Raw genomic sequence first — 16,844 nt, 5'->3', positions numbered from 1 at the left:
TGCAATTGTTTCTACAAATATTCCAAAAATATCTGCTGACAAGGCAATGTATGTCTCCTGTTGCCATATTGTTTCCCATGGGTTTTTTAATTGGTTGATTGTTTTTTGTGTGTGTGTGTGTTATTTTTTTTTTTTTTTCTGAGACAAGGTCTTACTCTGTTGTCCAAGCTAGAGTGCAGTGGCTTTGTTATAGCTCATTGTAACCTCAAACTCCTGGACTCAAGTGATCCTTTTGCCTCAGCCCCCCTAGTAACTGGGACTAAGTAAGGCACGTGGCACCATGCCCGGCTAATTTTTGTATGTTTTGTAGAGACTGGGTCTTGTTATGGTACCCAGACTGGTCTCAAACTCCTGGTCTCAAGTAATCCTCCTGCCTCAGTCTCCCAAAGTGCTGGGATTACAGGCATGAGCCACCATGCCCAGACCCCATGTATTATTTCTGCCATTTTGCCCACTCCCCCACCACCTGCTGGAAAAATACCCTTTTCCCCTATGGTAGGTGGCTATTCTGTCTCTCAGTATTAGACAAGCGTGGCAGATGTTGCAGAACGGCTCTACCAGCTCCACAGCTGAGTACTGGACTTTTGTGTTGGAAGCCATTCTTGGAAGTCCAGACAAGAGCCTATTCTACCAGACCTTTCAAAAATGTTGTATGGTCCTAATTCTTCATATTAGATCGCTACCAATGAAAACTAGTTAGAGTTCCTTCTGCATCGGAACACACTACTCAATACAGAAATATAAATTAGAAACCTCAGAAGGAGTTTATCCTTAAGTTTGATAAAATTTTATGAAATACTAGATTGAGAAACGCACGACTTTAAACAAAGCTGCAAAATTTATAAGTGTTGTTTTTCTGAACACTTATTTTTTCAATGTTTTGCTGACTATAAGGCTATATACTTTCCCTCCCTAACATCTTTGGGCATGGTTCATTATTATAAAAGTGGATATAAATCCACACTTCAAATATTTGAGAGTCAATTTCCAGTTCTGCTTAGATCACTTTTTTAACCTTGTTACATGGATAATGAATGAAAAGCTTGTACAGAAGCAGAAGTAGTGGCTCTACCATGCATGTCCTTGTTTCATAAACCTTCACTATTAGCTTTATCTTCAATCCAGGGTTTCTTTGAAGACTGTTTTGTGAGGGCCAGTTTAATTAAAATTAGATAGCAGAACTCATGAACGTACTAAATGAGCACTCATTAACTGCCAAAGCTTCCACAGCTTTAAGTGTTAAGTGAACAAATTTGGGAGCTAGAAGTCCCTCTCTTGTCTCAGGACAGCTCAGGAATCATCCATGACTGTTTGAAATGCAGATCAAGTGGGGGTGCCAGTTTTGTAAAGTTTAATGTCTTATGTAGAAATAAGTACTTAAGGTATTCCTCCTGCAGCCCAAAGGACTGTCACACCTACTCCCTCGAGCGCCTCTGAAGTACACCACACTTTAGAGACCTCTGAAAGAGGAAATTAGTCAGTGAACTTGTTTGACCAAAGGTTTGACAATCACAATTGTCATAAAGTTGTAGAAGACCTTCAAGATTATCCAGCACCATCTTCTTGCCTGGCAGATGCGGAAATTCTGTTCTATGCACAATCACACACAGGTAACCTCAGATCTTTAGACAAGACTCCTTTTATCACTTACCTAGTGAACAAACCAATATGCACTATTTTGTAACATGGAAAGAAGAATTTGGCTTAACTATGGACAAGTTCAGTTCACATGCCACAGCTGAGATGAAAACAGGCCTCAACCATCATTCTAACAAATGAACATCCATGAATGTTAGAGACTCACTGACCTCCCATTTGAGTTTCTAACTATCATCAGAAATCGCTATCAGCATATGCTATAAAATATCAAGTGGAATTCTGAACTTGAGAGGGAGAACTAACCACAGAATCACCTGCATCAGGTGAGTGTTATGAGTATAGGTATAAGTAACCTCACCAAAGCCAGGAGGGTAGGCAAAGCAACAGTCAGGAGAAGCAGAATGGTACTACACAGAGAAAGGCAAAGAAAGTTCCAAAAGGTGTATATAATCAAGTCAAACGAAAAAATGTCAAGTGCAAAAAGCTCCAAGAGGATCAGGATTGAAAAATAACTACAGGATTTGGTAAGGATATGATTACTTAATAATCTCTGGGAAGGCTGATTATAGAGGTAGATGCAAGAACTGGATAAGGGAATAAAATATAAACTGAGGGTGAAGAACATAGAAGCAATCAGCATTAACCAGTATTATTAACCAATATTACAAGTCAATTGGTGGTAACAAGTAGGAGAAAGTCAGATAAAATGGTATTTTATTAGGGCTCAGCAATTTCAAGAGGACTGAGGAGAGGGCCATGGAAGGATGGAAGACTCAAAATCTGAATGCTAAGGAAAATAACCCAACAGAAGAGGTAAGATTCAAGACGCAGGAGAGAAAGGACAGAGACATTCTGAAGAGGCCTCAAGATAATATACCATATATAAATTTTGCATTGAGTTTCCATGGGTTAACAGACTCACTAAAATCCATCAGTTAAGAACTTCTGAAGTACAGAAGTAACTTTGGAAAAAATGGATAGATGCTTTCTTCCAAATCAAAAGACAAAGATGACAAAAGATTTCCCAAAAATGGTGAAGAGAGAGGAATTCCAGAGCTCCCATCAAATGACCTGGCTCTCTGAGCAACGTTTCTGAGCAACTATGTGCCAAGAAGGCCACAGTGAATGTCGCAGAAGAAAATGTTCTAGTCCAGTCTAAGTGCCATGGCTAAGATAAGGACAAGAACCAAAGGAACTCAGATGGGAGGTTAACAACCTAGCTTAGGATGGTGAAGGAATGCTTCCCATAGAGCGTGGGCCTCCATCTGAGAAAAACAGCAGTCAACCAGGCAAAGATGAGAGAGAAACATACCAGGCAGAAGAGCAAGCACCAACAAAGGCACACAGGCGAGACAAACACAGCTCACACATGCCATGCAGGCAGCACACACAAGCAGCATAGGAAGACTACAGAGCCTGATGGACATGGTCACAGCAGTGGGACAACAAAGTGGAAGGAAGTGAGCTGCAAGAAGGATGCTGAGCTCTCCATTCAGCCAGAATCCAGCAGACAAGGGGCAGTAGAAGCAGCGAATGGAGGTGCCATCAAAGAAAGCTGAAGACATTTCAGGTACTTGGGCAAGAAAGCAGGTGGAACGTGTGTAGAAGGGGGGGAAGAAGTAACACAGTGTGTTCACAAAGACTGGCTTGTAGGAAGAAAAAATGTAGCAGATGGGTGAGAGTAAGAAGACCAGAACTGCATGAGGGATTACCGAGAAGGGATAGATGCCGGCAGGAACCAGAAGGTGCAAGAGGGGACACTGCTAGAATAATTAGAGGAATCTGTTGAACTCAAGTCTCTGAACCTAAGTTTCCTCAGCTGACGAACATAGTCTCAGCAATAAGTAGGTTAAGTGTTCTGTTGTCCCTTCCACTTCTAAAGTTCTATGAGTATATGATTTGCCTATCCCAGCATTCCTACTAGAATACTGGTGTGGGCATCTGTAAATGTACAAACATAGAAAACAGTTCAGCTCACAGTTTGTGGAGAGGCATTTAATTGTAATAACTGATCCAAACCTTCCTATTATTCTTTTAAAGGGACAAAATTAGCAGTAGCTACAGCTGGTTTTTATGCTTTTAAAAACAGAAAGTAGCAGCAACAATATTATAAGCACAATCAAGAATTCATTTATGTAATTTCTTCATCTAAGGCAACCAAACCTTTGGCAAGGGCTCTAACTCCCTTCTCCAAGCGATCCTAATCATTGACTAAGGACGTACCCGCACCCGGCCGGCAAGTCAACCCTTTGGTAGCCTCATAAGAGGGGGCTAACCTCCCAGCAGTAACTTGTAAAGAATGATTGCCCTGCTGGGCTACTTTCACCACAGTGGAATGACTGTCACCCAGAAGATACAACAATCCTAAATTTATATGCACCAAACAGCTTCAAAATACATGAAGCAAGAACTAAATAAACTGTAAGGAGAAGTCAACAAATCCACAATTTTAGTCAGAGCCTTCAACATTCCTCTCTTAGCAATCAAAAGAACTAGTAGACAGAAACTCAGCAAGAATATAGGAGAACTGAACAAAACCATCAACCAAGTGGATGTGACATTCAGAAAACACTCCACCCAATAACAGCAAAATATACATTTTTTAAAGTGCATGTGTAATACTCACCAAGATAGGTCATAAAACTTTTGAAAAAATTAAAATCATGAAAAAGATGTTCTCTGACCATAATGGAATTACACTAGAATTCACTAACAGAAGAAATTAAACAGCATACTTTTAACTAACCCATCAGTCAAAAAAGATAAAAAATTAGAAATTTTTTCTTGCTTTTATCTCTTGTTGCTCAAAAAAGAAAAAAAAACTTTTTTTTTTTTTTAGTTCAAACTTCTGAGCTCAAGTCATCCTCCTGCCTCAGCCTCCCGACTACTTGCCACTATACCCAGCTAGAAAATAACTTAAATTGGCCAGGCATGGTGGCTCACGCCTATAATGCCAGTGCTTTGGAAGGGCAAGGCAGGAGGACTGCTTGACGTCAAGAGTTCCAGACCAGCCTGAGCAACATAGCAAGACCCTGTCTACAAAAAAATTTTTAAAAATTAGCCAGGTGTGGTGGCATACACCTGTAGTCCCAGCTACTTGGGAGGGTAAGGCAAGAGGACTGCTTGAGCCCAGGAGTTCAAGGTTACAGTGAGCTATGATCGCTCCACTGCACTTTAGCCTGAGTGACACAGCAACACCCTATCTCAAAAAAAAAAAAAAGTATAATAAAGGACTCCTACAGAAAACTCTACACACATAAAATATTCAACTACTTAGATGAAATGGACCAATTCCTTGAAAACCACAAACTAGTAACACAGAGGAGAAGGTAACAATCCCCAACTTACTTTATTAGGCCAGCACTGTACCGCAGGTTGAGCATACCAAATCCAAAAATCCATAATATTCCAAAATCTGAAACTTTTCAAGCACTGACATGATGCTCAAAGGAAAGGCTCATTGGAGCATTTCTGATTTCAGATTTCCAGATGTAGTATATTCAACTGGTCATTATAATGCAAATATTCCAAAATCCAAAATAATCCAAAATCCAAGATACTTCTGGTCCCAAGTATTTCAGATAAGGGATACTTAACCTGCAATACCAAAACCAGGCAAAAACAATATAAGAAAACTAATGACAAATATCCTTCATGGAAACAGATGCATTACCTCAATATAATATTAGTAATGTGAATCCAGTAATTAAAAAAGAATAATATACCATGACCAAGCAGGGTTTATTCTAGGAATGCAAGGCTGGTTCAATATCCAAAATCAATGTTATTATGACATTAACAGTCTAAAGAAGAAAAACCACATAATCCTATCAACTGATTCAAAAAAGCATTTGATAAAATCCAACATCCATTAACAGAACTATCAGCAACTAGAAATAGAAACTTCCATAACCTAACAATGGGCATCTACAAAAAAATCTACAACAAACATCACAGTTAATGGTAACTTTCCTCCAAAGATCAGGAAAAAGGCAACAATGTCCACGCTAACCACTCCTAGCTGACACTGACTGTATTCTTACCATCCTTAGATGACATTGAACTAAAAGCCCTAGCCAGTACAATAAGACAAGAAAAATAAAAGGCATGCAGAATAGAAAAAAAGGGGCGGAAGTCCCTATTCAGAGACAACATGATTATTTAATCAGAAAATCCCAACCAATGAACCTACAAAAAAATTCCCAGAATATATGATTTTCCAAGATCAAAGGACAGATGGTAAACACAAAAAATTAATTTTATTCCTATATGTTAGCAACAAATAACTGGAAACTGAAATTTTTTAAAATATCATTTATAACTAAAAAAATGAAATATTTTAAATAGTTGAAAAAATTTTAAAAATGAAATATATACAAATCTAACAAAATATGTATAGAATCTGTATGCTGAAATTTATAAAGCACTGACAAAAGAAATCAAAGATGACCAAAAATGAGACATACTGTGTTCATTTACTGGAAGACTCAACATATAGTAAATATGTCAATTCTCCACCAAACTCATCTATAGATTTAAGCTATTCCAAACCAAATGAAATAGAACTATTTGTAGATATGGACAAGCTGATTCTAAATGTATAGAAAGGCAAAAGAACTAAAATAACCAAAATATTTTAAATTTTTTTAGAAAGTTGAATGAATCACCTTACCCAATTTTAAGACAGTGTGGTACTGTTAAGGCGACAGACCCATAGACCAACAGAGCAGAATATACAGTACAGAAATAACCCACACAAATAAAACCAACAATTTTTGACAAAGGAGAAAAGCTAATTCAATGGAGAAAGGATATCCTTTCAACAAATGGGTTTAGAACAATCTGACTTCCATAGACAAAACAAACAAACAAAACCTACCTAAACCTCATATAAAATTAATTCAAAATGAATCACAGATCTAAATGTAAAACTATGGGCCGGGCACGGTGGCTCACGCCTGTAATCCTAGCACTCTGGGAGGCCGAGGCGGGCGGATCGTTTGAGCTCAGGAGTTCGAGACCTGCCTGAGCAAGAGCGAGACCCCGTCTCTACTAAAAATAGAAAGAAATTATCTGGCCAACTAAAAATATATATACATAAAAATTAGCCGGGCATGGTGGCGCATGTCTGTAGTCCCAGCTACTCGGGAGGCTGAGGCAGTAGGATCGCTTAAGCCCAGGAGTGTGAGGTTGCTGTGAGCTAGGCTGACGCCACGGCACTCACTCTAGCCCGGGCAATAAAGTGAGACTCTGTCTCAAAAATAAATAAATAAATAAATAAAATAAATGTAAAACTATGAAATTTTTTAAAGAAAACATAGGGGGAAAAATTCTTCATCACCTGGGGCTAAAACAAAGAGTTCTTAGACATGACAATAAAACCATGATCCATAAAAGAAAAAAACTGGCAAGTTCAACTTCATCCATATTAAATTTTTTTTCTCTACAAAAGACAGTAGAATAAAAAGGTAAGCTGCAGAGTGGAAGAAAATGTTTGCAAACCACATATGTAACAAAGGACTTGGATCCAGAATTATAAAGAACTCTGAAAACTCAACAGTAGCCAGGCGTGGTGGCTCATGCTTTTAATCCCAGTGCTTTGGAAGGGTGAGTCAGGAGGATTTCATGAGGTCAAGAATTTGAGACCAGCTGGGCGCGGTGGATCACGCAAGTAATCCTAGCACACTGGAAGGCCGAGGCGGGAGGATCACTCGAGGTCAGGAGTTCGAGACCAGCCTGAGCAAGAGCGAGACCCCGTCTCTACTAAAAATAGAAAGAAATGATCTGGACAGCTAAAAATATATATAGGAAAAAAAATTAGCCGGGCATGGTGGCGCATGCCTGTAGTCTCAGCTACTTGGGAGGCTGAGACAGGAGGATTGCTTGAGCCCAGGAGTTTGAGGTTGCTGTGAGCTTAATGCCACGGCACTCTAGCCCAGGCAATAGAGTGAGACTCTGTCTCAAAAAAAAAAAAAAAAAAAGAATTCAAGACCAGCCTGAACAACACAGCAAGACTCCCATCTCTACAAAAAATTTCTGAAAAAATTAACTAGGTGTGGTTGCACAGTCCTACCTACACAAGAGGCTGAGCCAGGAAATCACCTGACCTTGGGAGGTGGAGTTTGCAGTGAGCTGTGATTAGACCACTGCACTCCAATCTGAGCAACAGAGCCAGACTCTGTCTCTTAAAAAAAAAAAAAAACAAACTCAAAAGTATTAATAAGAAAACCACCCAATTAAAAACAGGCACAATCAGCCAAGTGCAATGGCTCACACCTGTAATCCCAGCACTTTGGGAGGCCAAAGCAAGACAACTTCTTGAGGCCAGGAGTTCAATACCAGCCTGGGCCACATAGCAAGACCTCATCTCTACAAAAAATACAAAAATTAGCTGAGTGTAGCAGCATGTGCCTGTAATCCCAGCTACTCAGGAAGCTGAGGCAGGGAGCCTCAGCCCAACCTGAAGTCCAAAATTGGAGGTGGCAAAGAGCTATGATGACACCACTACACTTTAACCTGGGTGACAGAGAGAGACCCTGTTTCTAAACAACAACAACAAAAAGGCAGAGTCTTGAAAAAACTTTTCCCAAGAGAATACAGAAATGGCAAATAAACACATGAAAAGTGTTCAATATCATTCGTCAGTAGAGAAATGCAAATTACAACTATGATACCACTATACACCTATTAAAATGGTTAAAATAAAAACTACTGACAGGGCCCGGCATGGTGGCTCACGCCTGTATTCCTAGCACTCTGGGAGGCCGAGGCGGGAGGATCACTCAAGGTCAGGAGTTCAAGACTAGCCTGAGCAAGAGCGAGACCTCGTCTCTACTAAAAAATAGAAAGAAATTAACCAGACAACTAAAAATATATAGAAAAAATTAGCCGGGCATAGTGGCACATGCCTGTAGTCCCAGCTGCTCGGGAGGCTGAGGCAGAAGGATTGCTTGAGCCAGGAGTTTGAGGTTGCTGTGAGCTAGGCTGATGCCACGGCACACTAGCCGGGGCAACAGAGTGAGACTCTGTCTCGAAAAAAAAAAAAACTACTAACACATTGTATGCCTGTATCAAAACATCCCATGTACCCTATAAATATATACAATTATTATGTACCCATAATAATTAAACATTTTTTAAAAAACTACTGACAATCCCAAGTGCTAGCAAGCATCAGACATCACTGGTAGGTAGGCAAAATGGTACATCCACTGTGGAAAGTAGTGTGGACATTTCTCATAATGTTACCATATAACCCACCTGATATTCCTTGGTATTTAGAGAAATGAAAAATTTACTTTCGGCTGGGCGCAGTGCCTCACGCCTCTAATCCTAGCACACTGGGAGGCCGAGGCCGGTGGATCGTTTGAGCTGAGGAGTTCGAGACCAGCCTGAGCAAGAGCGAGACCCCATCTCTACTAAAAATATAGAAAGAAATTATATGGACAACTAAAAATATATAGAGAAAAAATTAGCCAGGCATGGTGGCGCATGCCTGTAGTCCCAGCTACTTGGTAGGCTGAGACAGGAGGATTGCTTGAGCCCAGGAGTTTGAGGTTGCTGTGAGCTAGGGTGACACCATGGCACTATAGCCTGGGCAACAGAGTGAGACTCTGTCTCAAAAAAAAAAAAAAAAAAAAAAAAATTTACTTTCACACAAAAACCTGTATACAGATGTTTACAGCAACTCCATTTATAATCACAAAAACCTGAAAACAACCCTAACGCCCACCAATGGGAAAATGGGTAAAGTGTGGTACATCTATCTGTACAATGGAATACTACTCAGCAGTAAAAAAAAGAACAAACTACTGATACATGCAACAATTTGGTTGAATTTCAAAGTTATTACCCGGACTGAAATAAAACAGCTTCGAAAGGTTACATACTGTATGATTCCATTTATGACTTCTCCAAAAGACAAAATTATAGTAAGTAACAGAGTAATGGTTGCCAAGAATTGAGGGGTCAGGGAGAATGGGACTGCACAGAGATAATACAAATGAGTTTTTATGAGTAATCAAACTGTTCTGTATCCTGACTGTGGTAGTGGTTACATTAATCTATCCATGTGTTAAAATTCAAATAACTGTACATTAAAATATCAATTTTGCTATATGTTAATTTCTAAAAATTAGCATACAACAGTACCACTTAGGAAAACTGTGGCAGTATCTACTGAAGCCAAACCATCTGTATACCCAGCAATTCCACTCCCGGGTATATACCCAACTCAAATGAGTGGTCATGTCCACAAAAAGACACGTATACGAATATGCATATCAGTTTGATTTGTATCAACCATAAAATATTAGAATGGTTAAATAAATGTCCATCAATATTAGAATGGCTAAATAAATCATGGAATATTCACACAATACAAAACTCACATGCCATGAAAAAGAATGACCAACTGCTACATCAACACAGATGCATCTCAAATATAACACTGTGCCAAAGAGCTCTAGCACAAAAAGTCCTTTTATATGAAATTCAAAAACAGGCAAAACCCACCTAAAGAATACAGATCAGATCAGAACAGGAGTGAGAATGAAGGGGAACGTGGAAGCATTCTGGAATACTGGGAATGTTCTCTACAACTATATTCTTTATCTCATTTGTTTCAACAGTGTACACATACATAATACTGAATCACAGAGGTGCTTCTCTGTAGCTACACCATTTCTAGAGCCTGTATGGCTTTAAACTGTTTTAAGTTAAACTGTTAATCTTAAATTAAAGCACTGGAAACTCTAGATTTTCATTCAACCTACTTCCTCAGATCACTAAGGCAAATGGGTAAACTAGAGAGTTATCACTGAACCTTTCATCATGGTAGCAATTACAACAACACAGGGAAGGCCCCTAAGCACATCCTGATGTACCCCAAAAAACCATAATCACACTAGGGCTGTAAATATAACAGTCACACCACCGTCTAACCACAGAATACATTCTACAGTGGCCTTTAACTCCTCCTCTGGCCATCTTTTCAGCCATAAAAAAGGAATTACATGATTACAAATGCCCTTAGACTAGAAGTTTGGCTCTCCCACTTTAAAATTTTAATGTCAATTTGAGCACACTTTGACCCTCTACCCCAAATGGCATCCTTTTATAAATCTATAACAGCATTACAAAAAATAGCCCTAAATTCCCATTCAAAGCCCTCCATGAGTATAGTCGTATATAATTTAATAGTCCAACAGCTAGTGATACAGGCCAAGTTCCGTAATAGAGAAATTTTGAGTTTCGTAAATAATATGCATGGCTTAATTTGCACTTAGAAAACAGAATTCGAATGGTATAAATTATTTTTATTTTGCACATAATACCTAAATGGTTAACTACCAAAAGGTGGAAAAAGCCAAAATTAGTTTTATTTGAAAAAGGAAGTGTTAGTAGTATCAGGTTATAAAAATATCATTCACCTTTCTGCTCCATAAGCAATGTTCATTGTAGAAAAGTCTTAAAGCTTGAGGCATATGAAAAAGGAAAAAAATCCATCAGAATGTCCACCATAAATTATTTTGATGTATAGCCTATCAGATTTTCCTGTGTAAAGATATATACAGACACTTCACAAAAATAGGTCTACGTTACAAATACTGTTTTGTAAGCTTTTTTCATTTACGTCATGAACATTATGAAAATTATATTTTAAAATAGAAATGCAAAATAATCAGACATAGTCATGCTATCCCTCATTTATCAACTTCTTGTTTCAGGGCCAACCCTTTATTGTCAGGTTAGAGCAGACCAACACACAAGGCTGTTAGAGCAGGCATTGTCCAAGACTAGTGTTCAACATTTTTTACACATGTGTACTGTTTTCCCATTTTACAAGTGGAAAAAGCTGATCAATAGCATCCTGTAGCAGAGTCACTAATGAAGTCCAGCCCAGCTCTGGAAAAACAGTGATCAGAAACATGCACAGCACTTACTGTGTGCCACCACCCATTGTTTAAGCACTTTCTTTGCATTTGCTTGTTTGATTCCCACAATAATCCTAGGAGTCAGGTGTCCTACCATTCAGAAAACTGAGATAGTGCAAAGTTGATACTTTGCCCAAGTGACACAGCCTATCAAATTTGTGTCCCCCCAAGCTTTGTGTGCCAGAGTTCTGTTTAGGGCCAAAGATCCCATAAGCTAAGCAATGTTCTGCTACTTCTCCCCTAGCCCTCATTCTTTGTTGAAGCTACCCACATGCAGAAACATCCTCTCTAGCTCAGCAGCTGCCTCGATGAAGATGGTCCTAGGTATAACCCACAATGCTGTGCCCAGCACACAGGGCAACAGCACTGTCACCCTCGTGAAAATCAAGACAGTCCTTCCATTCTGACTTCTCTCTAATCCACGCTCTGGCTTGGTGAACTTCTATGAAGTGGAGAGGACACTCCCCAGGACTCCGAAAGCCTCTCTGGGAAACAGGGCCATGACCCACTTGCTGTTACTTGTTGACACTGTTTTTTGTCCCTGTTTAGCACCATACAGGGTACCCCAAAGAGCTCACCATCTGTGGGGAAACAATTCAGAGGCTTCAGAATGACATTAGGACCTTTTGTGATCTGTGTAAATAACATTTTTAGCCTTATTACCATAAAGAGCATCTTTAATACACAATTACTAAAACAACACTTGTGAAGAAATCTAAAAACTAAAGACATAGCTCTAAAAGTTTAAAATATAGTAAATGTTTTTCAAGGTGCAGGTCACAACTCAATAAAATAGTGCATAGTGAAATAACTCCGTGAACTACAACTGGTATTTTATTAACGAAATTTAACAGAAAAGATCAAAAGATCAAAAAGTATTGAAATAGCATTTTTAAGCAGTTTCATTGTGTAGGCATGTGTGTGTTTTCTGGGTCGTAATTTATTTTATTTCTTCAATGGGTCATGGTCAAAAACCTTGATGCATAATAGTTTAACAGAATAAGACAGTGCTGTCAAAACCAATACTAGGGGCCGGGTGATGTGGCTCACATCTGTAATCCTAGCACTTTGGGAGGCCAAGGCAGGAGGATCACTTGAGGTCAGGAGTTTGAGACCAACCTGAGCAATATAGTGAGACGCTTTCTCTACAAAAAAAATAGAAAAATTAGGGCCAGGTGAGGTGGCTCACACTTGTAATCCTAGCACTTTGGCAGGAGGATTGCCTGAGCTCAGGAGTTTAAGACCAGCCTGAGCAAGAGCAAGACTCAGTCTCTACTAAACATAGAAAAATTAGCCGGGCATTGTGGCACACACCTGCAGTCCTAGCTACTGGGGAGGCTGAGGCAAGAGGATCACTTGAGCCCAGGAATTTGAGGTTGCAGTGACCTATGATGATGCCACTGCACTCTACCTGAGGTAACAGAGCAAGACTCTGCTTCCAAAAAAAAAAAAAAGAAAGCAAGCAAGCAAGAAAGAAAGAAAAATTAGCCAGGCATGTGGCTCTGGCCTGTAGGCCCAGCTACTCAGGAGGCTGAGGCAGGAGGAATCACTTGAGCCCAGCAGTTTGAGGTTGCAGTGAGCTATGATAACACCACTGCACTCTAGCCTGGGTAATACAGTGAGACCCAGTCTCAAAAAACAAAACAAAAAAAAAACACTAGGCATACAACTATATCTGCCTTTGAATAGTGCGATTAAAATAATAAATGAAAGTAATTATTTCAGATAAATATTGCAAAGTAAATATCAATTATTAAAACCTGAAATGATAAGAAAGACCAGAGTAAGGATTTTATTGTGCCACCAACTGGTTTTTATTGAGGTGATAGAAATAGGTATGTTTTACATCCAGCTACAGCAAACATAACCATTTTTGTAAAAGATTTGCATAGGCAGACCTCCCACCCACCCCTCCCCAGCACCCCAAACACTGCCCTTTAAAAGCCCAATAATCCAACTGCACAAGGCTCATCCTTGCTCCCAAGAACTACAGCCTATTTCATATCAGGGTAGTAGTGGATAAGGGTAACCTCTGGAGATGGAAGTCCTGCACTCAGGACCCCTAAACAAATGTATTAGTAACAATATAATGTAAAACAAGCTCCAACAACTGCACTTACTATACCACAGAGAACACTCACTTTAAACTGAAACGTACATTCTGTATTTTCATGTTATAGTATAACCATCAGAAAGCCATGCCATGTGCAATGATTTCTTATCTGCTCTCACTACATACTGTTCCAACATAATATTTGGAATCTCACATAAGTCAATGTCTCATGATTTGGCACACAAACACTAATGGTTTTTTTTTGTTTTGCTTTTTAATTGCAAATGTCTTTAAAATAATATAATTTAAGAGTTCTAATACTGTTATAAGAACATAACTTTTGAAAAAAAACAGTATCTTCAGGAGTCGATCCAATGACTGGAAATAACCACACCAATTGCATATCCACGTACAAGTATTATGTCTTTTGCAGTGTAGTAACCAATAGTGGGATAAAAGTGGCAGCAATCCATAATTGGTAGATGCAAAGTGAGCTAGCTGCCTTCTTAAACAAAACTGAAAAAAATTACTCTCCAAATTCCTCAAGTTCAAACACTAAACACATGCCAGAGTAACAAGACCACTAATTACCCCTAAAACTTAAGAAAGTGGGAAATGAAGAGCCCTACAGATGGCTGTCAGGTAGATTCCAAATGACCGTATTGGAGAAGCCAAAGAAAACTTCCAAGAGACACTTTTCAACCATCATTTGCGGGGCATTAAAAAGGTGGACAGCGAGAAACATTTCAAAGCACTGGGAATTACAAAGGAAAGCCCTGCTCATCACCTGAATCACAGCTATTCCGAAGCTGCAGCAGCGGGGTGAGATGCTACGCCAGGAGCCCGAGTCCCTGGGGGCATCACCCACGGTGGCCAGCGGAAGGCAAAGCGCCACGCGCAGGAGCTTCACCTAGGAGGCATCCCCCTCCTCTCGCAGCGGCTCAAATCTGGGGCTAGCCCCTCCGTGCAAGCCACGGACCACGGACCGCGCTCCGTGCTTCGGGGCCAGGTGTAGCCTCCCGCAGCCTTGCTCACGTTTTTCTCTAGAGAACACTGCCAGAAGCCGCGACACCCGAGCGCGGGCTCCCGGCCGTCCCGCCCGGGACCCACGAACGCAGCCCGCAGACGCCCGCGAGGCCGCCGCAAAACCCGTTATCCGCCCGGCTGCAGCATCCCCGCCCAGCGGCCCAGGCCCGCCCGGGAGGCCGCGCTCCGACAGCGCGCGAGGGGGCGGCGGCTGTGTCCCGCCGGCCGGACCCCAGCCCACCGCTGCTTACCTCGAAGTAGCCTCCGGGGGCGGCGCCGCCCGCGCCCACGCCGAGGGGCCCGTTGGCCGCCGCCGCGCCGCCCAGCAGGCCCGCCGCGCCGCCCGGGGCCGCCAGGGCCGCGGCCTGGGAGCCGCGCAGCGCCGCCGCCGGGCCGGCCTTGCCGCTGCTCGCGCCGCCGTTACCCCCGCCCGAGCCGCCGCCGCCTCGCTTGTTCTTCCGGCGCTTGGCCCCGCGCTTGGCGTCGGCCGGACTCATGGCGGGAGGGCGGACAGGAGAGGGGCGCGCAGCGGGCGCCGGGCCGCGGGCGGCGGCGGAGGGTGGGGAGGCTGAGGCGGCGGCGGCGGGCGCTCCGGCCGGCTGGGGCGGGGGCGGGGAGCGCGGCGCGGGGTCGCCTCCCAGGCGGGGAGGGCTGGGGCGGGCGGGAGCTGCGGAGGAGGCCGCTGGGCGGGAGGAACGGCGACTCCACCGGCCTGGCGCCGCCGCTGACCAGAGTTAGAGTCCAATATGGCGGACACAAGGGGAAAGGGATCCCAGTTTACGTCGGGGGAGGGGGAAGGAGCGGCGGGGAGGGGGAGGGGTGTGGGCGCCCTCCCCCCCCCGCCTTACTCCGCCCTCCCTGGCGCCGCTTCCCCTTCTGCCTCGCCTTCCTCCTCCTGCCGTTAACGTGCGCCCGGCGCGCAGGGCACGCCGGGAGTGGAAGTCCATGCCGCCCCCGCTGCCGCCGGGTGCGCCCGGGGGAGGACCACGACTCCCGTCAGGCCGTGCGCCGCCGAAGGCGGGACGCGGGAGGGACGGGCACGGGGGTGGAGTGGTGGCGTCACCGCCCCGCTCGCCGCCGACCGCTCCCGCGGCGCGCGGCCTTCTGGGGGCTGTAGTCGGGCGGAGGGCCTGCCCTGGGAGAGGCCGGGTCGCCTCCAGGAGGCGAGCTCTGCGGGTGGAGGAGAGCGGTTCCGCGGAGCTGACTGGCACCCGCCACCCCCGCGCGGCCCACGGTGCTGCATACCGGTCCGGCTCCCGGAGTGCACCAGGGGCGGCCGGCCCTTGCCCTGCCGGGGGCGGCCGCATGACCTTGGCCCCCACCGGGTTCGAGTCCGCCTCTGCCGCCTTCTAGCCCTGTGACCTTGCCTGGCCGCTCAGCCGAGTCCATATGACTCAGGGAGGACGGCAGGCTGGGACGGGCGGGGCGCGGGACCGGTCCAGGTCCGTCTGGACCGCGACACTACGCGCAGCTGGGCCGGGGCCCGGAGAAGCATGGCCAGTTTGGGCTCGGACAGACCTGCGGGATCCGTGGAAGCCCTTGGCCCAAAGGCCGCCCTGTGCTGCAACCCCGCTAAGATGTCCCCAGGGGTCCTGGTGCTTGGGGACTCGTTCTCACACCTCCCGGGCCCCCAGCGCTCCCGGCCCCGCGGGATCTCAGCTTCCAGGTCGGAAAGATGGGCCTCTACTCTACGTGGACCCGCCTCCTTCCTGGGCCTTTTGGGCCGTCAGCAAGCCCAGGTACTTGTCGGCCCTTACACCCTGGCCAGAGGGGCCGTACTGGGGCCTTGCCCGCTGGAGGTCCCCCCTCACCGCAGACACCGAAACACAAAAGACACGTTTTCCCTTTTTTGGTTCCAAGGGGATTACAGTGCTGAGATGTGGCAGAACCTGGCACTGAGGTATACGGACCTCCACGTACACTCTTTACTGGGCCCCACAGCTGCCTCTGTGTCACCCATCTGCAGCTGCAGCCTCAGCCTCCTAATCCTCTGGCCCGTTCTTGACACAACTGGAATGAGGTAATGGGAGCGAATCAAACCTCTACTGAAAGCCCTTGAGAGACCACCTTATCAGTAGAATAAAGGCCCTTCACCCCTAACAGAAGGTCTTGGGTGATCCTACCACTGAATTTGGAGTTTGAGAGAGGTGGCAGGGATGCCTGCCTGGCCGCCTTCTCCACCATTCCTCTGGGGCAATGTCTTAGACTGCCCCTACTCCCCACAACTTCCC

At 43.9% G+C, this 16,844-nt stretch overlaps 1 protein-coding gene across 2 annotated transcripts in view; it reads right to left on the bottom strand.

Annotated features, from left to right (window-relative positions):
- FAM193A (family with sequence similarity 193 member A) overlaps positions 1-15,384 on the bottom strand; it is a 137,974-nt gene extending 122,590 nt beyond the window's left edge. Inside the window, exon 1 of one of the 2 annotated variants that reach the window (XM_045528198.1) lies at positions 14,865-15,384. In XM_045528198.1, the coding sequence (XP_045384154.1) occupies positions 14,865-15,110 (246 nt within the window). In that variant the 5' untranslated portion in view covers positions 15,111-15,384. The remainder of the gene's footprint in view (positions 1-14,864) is intronic. The other variant, XM_045528199.1, reaches the window with a different exon arrangement.
- Between the last annotated feature and the right edge of the window lie 1,460 nt (positions 15,385-16,844).

The sequence above is a fragment of the Lemur catta genome, chromosome 17 (genome assembly GCF_020740605.2).
Source record: "Lemur catta isolate mLemCat1 chromosome 17, mLemCat1.pri, whole genome shotgun sequence".
NCBI classification, from domain to species: domain Eukaryota; kingdom Metazoa; phylum Chordata; class Mammalia; order Primates; family Lemuridae; genus Lemur; species Lemur catta.
Note: the sequence above shows the minus strand (reverse complement) of the source record. Positions and strands in the feature narration are given on the sequence as shown.